The following is a 10490-nucleotide window of genomic DNA, read 5'->3' as shown; positions in this document are numbered from 1 at the left end:
AAGATAAGGATCTGTTAAGATATATTGGGTATTGTGCAAAATTAATGGCAGATGACGTCATGGCGGGTTACCATAATCACAGGAGCTGACGTCATGGCGGGTTATGAGATCTCGCAAGAATAAAGAAGGAAGGATTTTTTTTCTAAGTGTTGAAGATTGACATGAACGAGTTCAAATCAATCTGGGCCCTAATGTTGGGGATATGACTATTGGGTATGACCCGTCCAGGAGGGGCCGGGTTATACCTATGGCGGTTCATCAATACAAAGCCCATGATGATGTTGAAGGTGGCGGTTCATAGGCAAGGGCCCAAAGCCCAAAGGCGGCTTAAGGCCCATAGGGGTAAACCGCCATATGTGTATGACTTATATTGTAAGGCAAGTATATTTAATCACCTAGCCGGACACATTGTCTATGAGCCGGCCGGGACTCCGTGAGCCGCTGGGCGTCAACCTGTGTATATAAAGGGACGACCCGGCGGCGGTTCAGGGCAAGAAATAAGAGGTTGAAAGCTAGGTCAAGCGAAATCGCTCCCTGGTAATCAAGACATAAAGCAATACCACCTCAAACTGGATTAGGCCTTTACCTTCACCGCAAGGGGCCGAACCAGTATAAACTCATGTGTCCTTTGTCCCGTTTAACCCCTTTAAGCTAACCTAGTTGCGATGGCTCCAAGACTAAGTCCTCACACTAGGACATCTGCCGTGACAATTCCACGGCAGGTTACAAATATGTGCAACCGAACCAGTATCAAATAGCCAGGTGCTACTATGAGCATTAGCAAGAAACACATCAATAACATGTATATCAAATATACCTTTGTTCACTTTGCCATCCTTCTTATCCGCCAAATATTTGGGGCAGTTCCGCTTCTAGTGACCAATTCCCTTGCAGTAAAAGCACTCAGTTTCAGGCTCGGGTCCAACTTTGGGCTCTTCACAGGAGCAGTAACTTGCTTGTCATTCTTCTTGAAGTTCCCTTTCTTTCCCTTGCCATTTTTCTTGAAACTGATCGTCTTGTTAACCATCAACACTTGATGCTCTTTATTGATTTCTACCTCCGACGATTTCAACATCTCGAAGAGCTCGGGAATAATTTTCGTCATCCCTTGCATATTATAGTTCATCATGAAGCCTTTATAGCTTGGTGGGAGTGACTGAAGAACTCTATAAATAACACACTCATCTGGGAGCTCGATTCCTAGCTGAGTCAAGTGGTTATGATACCCAGACATTTTGATTATGTGTTCACTAACAGAACTGTTCTCCTCCATCTTACAGATAAAGAACTTGTTGGATACTTCATATCTCTCAACCCGGGCATTAGCTTGAAATATCAATTTCAGCTCTTGGAATATCTCATATGAGCCGTGGTGCTCAAAACGCTTTTGGAGCCCCGGTTCTAAGCCGTAAAGCATGGCACACTGAATTATTGAGTAGTCATCAGATCGAGCTTGCCAGACGTTCACAACATCTGCAGCAGCTCCTTTAGCAGGTATGTCACCTAGCAGTGCATCAAGGACATAATTCTTCTGTGCAGCAATGAGGATAATCCTCAAGTTACGGACCCAGTCCGTGTAATTGCTACCATCATCTTTCAACTTAGCTTTCTCTAGGAACACATTAAAATTCAACGAAACAGTAGCACGGGCCATTTATCTACAACATAGATTTGCAAAAAACTATTAGGACTAAGTTCATGATAAAATAAGTTTAATTAATCAAATTACTAATGAACTCTCACTTAAATTAACATCCCTCAAGTTATCTAAGTGATACATGATCCAAATCAACTAACCCATGATCGATCATCACGTGAGATGGGGTAGTCATCAATGGTGAACATATCTATGTTGATCATATCTACTATATGACTCATGTTTGACCTTTCGGTTCCCAGTGTTCCGAGACCATGTCTGTACATGCTAGGCTCGTCAAGTTTAAACCAAGTATTCTGCTTGTGCAAAACTGGCTTACACCCGTTATATGTGAATGTAGAATCTATCACACCCGATCATCGGGAGGTGCTTCGAAACGACGAACTTTAGCAACGGTGCATACTCGGGGAGAACACTTTTATCTTGAAATTAAGTGAAGGGATCATCTTATAATGCTACCGTCGTTCTAAGAAAAATAAGATGCATAAAGGATAAATATCACATGCAATCAAAATATGTGACATGATATGGCCATCATCATCTTGTGCTTTTGATCTCCATCTACAAAGCAACATCATGATCTCCACCTTCATCGCGCGACACCTTGATCTCCATCGTTGTGTCGGGGTTGTCTCGCCAACTATTGCTTCTACAACTATTGCTAACACATAGTGATAAAGTAAAGCAATTACATGGTGCTTCCATTTCATACAATAATTAAGAGACAACCCTAAGGCTCCTGTCAGTTGTCGATATTACAAAACATGATCATCTCATACAACAATGTATATCACATCATGTCTTGACCATATCAGATCACAACATGCCCTACGAAAACAAGTTAGACGTCCTCTACTTTGTTGTTGCAAGCTTTACGTGGCTGCTACGGGCTTCTAGCAAGAACCGTTCTTACCTACTCAAAACTACAATAGTGATTTATCAAGTTTGTTGTTTTAACCTTCTTCAAGGACTGGTCGTAGTCAAATTCGACTCAACTAAAGTAGGAGAAATAGACACCCGCCAACCACCTTATGCAAAAACAAGTTGCATCAGTTGGTTCAACCGGTCTCATGTACATGGACATGTAAGGTTGGTCTAGGCCGCTTCATCCCACAATACCGTCGAATCAAAATAAGACGTTGGTGGTAAGCAGTATGAACATCACCACCCACAAATCCTTTGTGTTCTACTCGTGCATATCATCTACGCATAGACCTGGCTCATGATGCCACTGTTGGGGAACGTTGCATGGAAAACAAAAACAAATTACGCACATGCAAGATCTATGCATGGAGATGCATAGCTACGAGAGGTGGAGAGCATCTTCATACCCTTGAAGATCACTAAGCAGAAGCGTTTTATCAACACAGTTGATGTAGTCGTACACCTTCACGATCTAACCCAATCAAGCACCGAACGTACGGCACCTCCGCGTTTAACACACGTTCAGCTCGATGACGTCCTCGCCTTCTTGATCCAGCAAGAGGGGCGAAGTAGTAGATGAGTTCCGGTAGCACGATGGCATGGTGACAGTGGTGGTGAAGAACAATCTCCGCAGGGCTTTTCCAAGCACAACGAAAACTATGACGGAGGATAAACTAGAGGGGACGGGGTTGCCGACACACGGCTTGGTGATTCTTGATCTGTTCCGGGTGCTAGCCCTGCCCCTCTATTTATATGTTGAGCCCTGGCGTCGAAACTTGGAGAAAGAGCCTCCTCAAAGTTGGTTTTACCCGCAAGACAAGAGTCCTACTCGGACTCCAGGACCAGATGCCAGTTCCTGGCGTCTGGCCCCTGGCCTCCGCAAAACTTCCTTTTGCACCTTCCAAAAGCCTCATGGGCTTTACCCCTTGGCCCAAATAAAGTGTTTTCGTACCCAAACATTTCGGAAAACATCTGAAACCCCTTCCGGTGAACTCCAGAACCCTTTCGGAGACTAAACACTATTATCACATATATTAATCTTTACCTCAGGACTATTCCGGAGCTCCTCGTGATGTCTGTGATCTTATCCGAAACTCCGAATAACATTCAGTCACCAACATACATAACTCATATAAAACTACATTGTCAACAAACGTTACGCCTGCTGACCCTACGGTTCGAGAATGATGTAGACATGACCGAGACGCTTCTCCGGCCAATAACCAATAGCGGGACCTGGATGCCCATATTGGTTCCTACATATTCTACGAAGATCTTTATCGGCCGAACCTTTATGACAACATACATAGTTCCCTTTGTCTGTCGGTATGTTACTTGCCCGAGATTCGATCGTCGGTATCTCCATACCTAGTTCAATCCTGTTACGAGCAAGTCTCTTTACTCGTTCTGTAATGCATCATCCCGTAACTAACTCCTTAGTCATTTTGCTTGCAATCTTCTTGTGATGTTGTATTACCGAGAGGGCCCAGAGATACCCCTCTGTCACACGGAGTGACAAATCCCAGTCTCGATCCATGCCAACTCAACAGACACCTTCGAAGATACCTGTAGAGCACATTTATGATTACCACTTATGTTGTGACGTTTGATGGCACACAAGGCATTCCTCCGGAGTCCGGGAGTTGCATGCTCTCATGGCTGACAGACAAAACGCATGTTCATTTGGGTCGCCGCATTGGAGTCCCCCCTCCCACACACACACTTTTGTTACGTTGTTGGTTAAGTGGTCAAACCATACGCGGTGTTCACTGATGCAACATTCACGACCATAACCCGATATTCATAAGTCCGGTGACCGGTCTCAATTTTGGGGACGAGTCCAGTGACTGTAGGTGAATTTCACTTCCAACTAGGGTAATGGAGGTCCACTTTCAATATCCGCCTTTCGATGATCAATCACAAAACCATTGAGTATAGCACGAGATAATTACAAAAACAATGTATCAAAACGAGATGATTGCCATACAAATCAAGCTCCCTCAATTTGTGTGCATTTTTAAGATTTGCTTTTGAAATGCAAATGCACACATCCTTAGAAGTGTGAGAACATCCATACAAAACCACATCGGAATCAACTTGAATTCATATTCCTCCACCGTTTTCTCCGGGTCAAACTCCTCCATGACCAGAAGCTCCTTATCAAACCACCACGGCCCTTCTTCCAGTGCATGCCTCCATCCTGCCGGCTGGCGGAACGTAAACAAGAAAACGTTGGCTTCTATCTCCTTACAGTCAACCCCCTTGACGGGGCACCAGATTCTTCCCAGAGTTTGTCCGACCACACTCGCATGTGTTGGTTTCTCAGAAAACAACTTCCCCACCGCCTGAGGTTCATCCGACGCCCAATCATAGGACTGCCCTTTTTCAGCCTCACCAATCTTCAAACCCCTCTTCTCTGCTACCGACAACTTCAGCCCTTTCATCAGACCTTCGACGTCTTCCATCTGTACACACCCCCAGCTCCAAAACCTACAAAACCCTAGGGACGGACCAAGTGGTGTACGACCGTGCTCCCTAGTACACGGAAGGCCTTTGGTGGATGGGATAGGTGGATGGTTGAGTGAGGTCCGATGGACGAGTTCAACGAGGGGCGGCGGATGGGGATGGAGTGGAGCAGCAACGATCTAGATCGGCAGTGCGCCAGGAACCCTAGCCTTGCCAGGATCGCCTCTCCGTGTGGACAGCGAGCATGGAATCTAGCTGCCCTCCTTCCCCAAAAACTCATAATTGGACAAGTACTCAACTTATTTGAGCACACAAGATCCTATTTTGAATATGCAGGACTCTCATGTGAGGTATCATCATCAACATCTTAACCAGGCAAGATAACACTTCTAATAAACCTTGGTGATTTATCATCATATCTCCAGATTATTTCCAACCTCAAGAAAGAAAAACATCTCTCTGGGAGTTGGATTATGATTGCTATCTCGATTTGAGAAAAAAAACGGTGAAAATCTTGTACATGAAACTTCTTCTCGCTCACTTTGAGCAAAAGAGTTAGATTCAGTTAATATTTCAGAAGAAGAGGAAAACTAAGGAAGTCAGTTTGTGATTGGTATCTCGATTTGACAATAACCAGGAGAATTTTGTCCTTGCTCACAAAAAACGTAAAAAAGAATTCCAACTCAATGGTATGCGGCTCGGACATTGCCAACTTTAGTGCGAGAGATGCTCACATTAAGCAAAAGGATCACAAAGCCGGTGATCTACGGGTGAATACAAACTCAAGTACATAGAAGTTGATATGGTCTCAAGTGATTCCTGATCGTCTAAGATCTGCTCACGTAGAAGTTGATATGGTCTCAAGTGTTCAAGAGATTGCGAAAATGAGCAAGAGCCTCTCCACAAAGAGTTTTTTCTAAAGGTCAATGAGGCATCCTCAGCATCGTCCACACCATCATCACACTCATCCTCCAACTTCTCACTAGGACTGTTTTGGATGAGAAGAGGCGGTTTAGGGATTCAAACTTTGGTATTACCTCTTTAGCCATGAGCATCGATGAGTGATTTGCATGTTCTCATTGGGGGAGTCAAAAAGGCCAGTGAAGGAGGAGGAGGGTATGGAGTGCACTACAATGGCGGTCGTACCCACATTCTCATCTTCATCGTATTTTGGGGACCGATGTCAATTTTGGGGACGAATCCAGTGACCGTAGGTGGATTTCACTTCCAACTAGGGTAATGGAGGCCCACTTTCAATCTCCGCCTTTTGATGATCGACCACAAAACCATCGAGTATAGCACGAGATAATTACGAAAACAATGTATCAAAACGAGATGATTGCCATACAAATCGAGCTCCCCCCATTTGTGTGCATTTTTTAAGATTTGCTTTCCAGACGCAAATGCACACATCCTTAGAAGTGTGAGAACATCCAAGTATATATATAACAAACATCACTAAGTGCATTATATGAGAACGTAGATAAGCATGGATATAATTAGAGAATACGCAAACACATGTTCCCACAGGCCTTCAGGTCTCCAGTCGAAATCCAGCTCATCATCCGAGTCCTGAAACTGAAATGCTTCCATGCTTTCAATGATAGCCGCTGCAGAAAGGAGAACGGGAGCCGTGTCAGCAAATGAACAATTTTTCGATCAATCGCGCTTATTTATACTACCTGAATAAGAATCTTATCTACCGGCAGATTCGACGAAGGAAATCTGCAATGGAACCTTGAATCTACGAGCAGTTTCTTGGCAGAAAACTGCAATGAGATGCCCATAAAATTGGCTAGAATGAAATGTAGTTTGCTGGAGCAGAAGAGAAGAGAAGAGCAGAGATGAGATGAGATGTCAGTACCGAGCCAATCGAACTCCTCTTCTGCCTCGGCGTGCTTGGACCGGCCCTCCGAGTTCATCAGCGTGTTGTAGGCGTGCTTGATCCTCAGGAACTTCGCCTGAGCATCCGCCTGCATTGAGCCAGGAGGTTGGTCAGCAAAATCTCCATTGGGGTAGCAGTACTGAAGCTTGTTCTGCTGCTGAATCATGTTGCTTGGATGGGAAGAGGAGGGGAGCACCGCACCTCCTTGCTGACGTCCGGGTGGTACTTGAGCGCGAGGCGCCGGTACGCGCGCTTGATCTCGGCGGGTGACGCCGACGGTGACACGCCGAGCACCTCGTGCGGGGACTCCCTCCTCCGCCCGCCTCCGCCGCCGGCGCCCGCGCGGACCCGCACGCTCGCCCGCCGCGTCGACCGGGGGGAGCAGGGGCCGGGGCCAGAGCGGAGGAGAGGGAGGCGAGGAGGCGCCGGACTCGGAGCCGACGTGAGCCGGCGCGAGGGAGGGAGGAGGAGACGCGGGGCGACGGCGGCCTGCGCCGACAGCGCCATTGCCAATGGGGTTGCGGGGCTCGCGTCCTCCGCCGTTCAGATCGACCGCCGCAGAGGATCCAACGGCCGCGCTACAAGGTGATCGTTTTTGTGCCAAAACCTTCCGTGACTACACTTTTTACTGCAAAAATTGTACTCCCTCCGTTCCTAAATGGAAGTCTTTTAAGAGATTGCACTATAGACTACATACAAAGCAAAATAAATGAATCTATACTGGAATGGTCGATCTAATCCTGGAATGGTTGATAAATACATCATCTATTGTGTAATAGAAATCAGCTGGGGAAAACCATACTAAGCTGTACATCATAGTATGTTTTAACCATTGTAAAAATCTGCATAGCAGTGAGATCTGTGGGCATGATTTTGAATGACATCCAAGCGCTAAGAGCAAAAGTTTAATCTCAAATGCAGAGTAGAGACTTTATGATCTGAAAGCACCATATTTGAAGCAATTTAGTTTGGTTTATGCTCTCTGTTCTGATGAATATAACACAGTGAAGTCAGTCCTGAATTTTAGTGTAAAGATAGAGCATAATAGAAAAATAAAAATTAGTCCCAAGAGGGTATTTGTCGGCCTGGGGTGTATGTTTATCCCTTTCATGGGAAAATGATTAGATCAGAGGAACAGTGCTAAAAATCTGCTGCACTGGATAAAAACTGGGTGCTTTTGATTCCATATGTTTGGCAACCTATAGGTGTTGAGAATAATAATCTTGTCTACATGGTGAGGATCGGAGCTGCCGCTCCCGGCAGGACGCCTTGTCCTGGTCGCACGAGCGCCCTTGAGAAAGCAATAAGTGGTTTCACAGAGAATCCTTGGGAGAATGTGATTATGCCTGCAATGGGTACACTGATGGAAAACTATTTCTTGTACTGCATGGCTTTATACATTGTCATACCTAGCCTGCGAGTTTTATGGGTAGGTATGTCTTTGAGAACAATAATATCATCATAGTTCTGTCCATGCATATTTATTGTTCATTCTTCTGAAATTATGTGGACAATATCAGCGTTTTTATTACTTTACCATCATATCTCATTATTTGATAGTCCACACTGTGTTCACTGCTCTTATATCATGGACAGATTATCTAAGAATTGAAAAGTGATTTTCTTTTCACAGAATGTATGTTACTGTTGCACATTCTTTATTCACTTCATGAAGTTGCAGTATGAATACCAATTGATAGTGATAATACTCGTACTTTTGAAAAATCGTGGTTGGGTAAGGAGGGATGGTACTTTCTTGATTGTACGGTGCCGTTCAGTTATCAGTAGTCCAGCATGACATCATTTGTTAAGCATGAAAGGCATGAATCAATTCTTCTTCGGGATTCTGGTTTTGTTGACTTAAGTTGGTATTGTTAGGAGCCAGAGCGGTTAAATTCAGGAATCGTGATCGTTAATTATGTAGTCTTAATTGTGATTTACCCTGTAATTAGAGTGCTAATTCTACATCTCTATGCCTTATTTAAGTATTGGTATTTGGTAGATGAGCAGGATAGGCAAGGTTAATGAAAAAGGAAGTTTCTTTGCAAGACAATGGTGTGGCAAATGATAGAAATATTCAAGTCTGACGGGGAAGTTGATTTGCAGGACTCTAGAATTAGCTAAGCTCTGGCATTCTGTTATATCTTTAATTTTGTTTAAGAGATGTTTTGCTGTTTGCACATGATGCATAGTAAAATGCTTTCTAAATTCTGTGTCAGTTTGAGATATTTTGAAACTGTACTGATCTATTGTTTGTTAGCCATGAAACACTTGTGAATAGAATTTTGCCCAAAAACTTATAAAAACCCTGGTTGGATCGGAAGTCTTGTTCTGCTGCACCCAGGAAGAAGAGTAAATTTAGAATAAAAAATAGGAACAAATAAATCTGGTTTTTTTTATTGGATTCTATATATACAATTGTCCAAATTCTTCTGAAGCATCCAGATACCAGTGCCAAACCAAACATCGGAATGTGGTTTGACTTGATGGCTGATTGCTGTTGCATTTTGCTCACCTTGTCATTGGATGTAGGAATTTGTGGGATGGAAACTTTGAGATCATTACGAACTTTGTCAGGATGCCCGTTTTGTAATGGGATTTGATTGGATAATATGATCTCGGTTTGTTCTTTTGCACATTGTCCTGTTTCAGTTTTGGGTTACTAATGTGTGTTGAGTTGCTGCATTTTGATCAGATTGTATGGTAATGCTATGTTTTTTTTTACATTCAGAATATTTCGCTTACTAACGAGGTAGCTGCTGCTGGAGATTTTTCCTTGTGCTTCGGCATTTGGGAGTTACTGAATCACTGAACTGAACAGTTTGTCTGTAAACTCAAACAGGTGGGGGAAACCGTGCGCAAGCAGCAGCGGGGGTGGAAGTCATGCAATGGCTCTCATCATCAGTTACGATCTGAGCCGGGACGCTGCAGATGTGGGCCATGGGATGTGAAAATGAAGAGATACGATGCTATATACAAACTGAAATACTGCAGGAAGCTCGAATCTTTAAGGGAACGAATTGATTGGATAACGAGAGCAGGTGTGCTCCAGCTCAGAATAGCACTTTCGGTAAAATGTGGCACAACTTTGGCAATATGGCATAAAAGTTGAGAATTTTTCCAAAAGAGAATAAAATTTGTCATAAAGCTGAAACCAAGGAGCAAAAAGAGGAATTAACACTTTCTTAAACTTGCTACAAATTCATATCCAATAAAAGGTGTTGCCCACACATGTGTGTGAGTCGTTGTGCTAGTAGTAATACAGGGTATGGTAAAAAAAAACGTCTTGAAAAAATTGTACCCCACATAGATGTGTTCCGATCAGTATATGGGCCGTCTGCATGCGTTGCAAAGTTCCCAAGGTCTTGGGCTGTCGCACCCTACGGATCATCATCGGATGGTGTGGATCAAATTGCTTGAAGTTGAAGATATTCGATTTCATGTATTCAATCAGAATAGCAACGATGGTTGTGATCTCTCCGCCGTTGCTGAGTTGTCTGGCATGGGAATCTGGTGTGCACCTGTAGCTCGTGTAGCACAGCATCTGCATCCACACCT

At 44.0% G+C, this 10490-nt stretch overlaps 1 protein-coding gene across 2 annotated transcripts; it reads right to left on the bottom strand.

Annotated features, from left to right (window-relative positions):
• Positions 1 to 6401: 6401 nt before the first annotated feature.
• Positions 6402 to 7512, bottom strand: LOC123117516 (chaperone protein DnaJ). 2 transcript variants are annotated; one of them, XM_044538253.1, is made up of 4 exons: positions 7134 to 7512; positions 6912 to 7020; positions 6730 to 6816; positions 6519 to 6657 (listed from the first exon to the last, which is right to left on the bottom strand). In XM_044538253.1, exons 1-3 carry the CDS (start codon positions 7437 to 7439, stop codon positions 6743 to 6745), a joined length of 489 nt encoding a protein of 162 aa, XP_044394188.1. In that variant the 5' UTR covers positions 7440 to 7512; the 3' UTR covers positions 6519 to 6657; positions 6730 to 6742. The 2 variants fall into 2 exon arrangements, with proteins under 2 accessions (XP_044394187.1, XP_044394188.1); XM_044538252.1 differs by lacking the exon at positions 6730 to 6816 and having other exon boundaries at positions 6402 to 6657.
• Positions 7513 to 10490: the final 2978 nt, after the last annotated feature.

The sequence above is a fragment of the Triticum aestivum genome, chromosome 5B (assembly GCF_018294505.1).
Source record: "Triticum aestivum cultivar Chinese Spring chromosome 5B, IWGSC CS RefSeq v2.1, whole genome shotgun sequence".
NCBI classification, from domain to species: domain Eukaryota; kingdom Viridiplantae; phylum Streptophyta; class Magnoliopsida; order Poales; family Poaceae; genus Triticum; species Triticum aestivum.
Note: the sequence above shows the minus strand (reverse complement) of the source record. Positions and strands in the feature narration are given on the sequence as shown.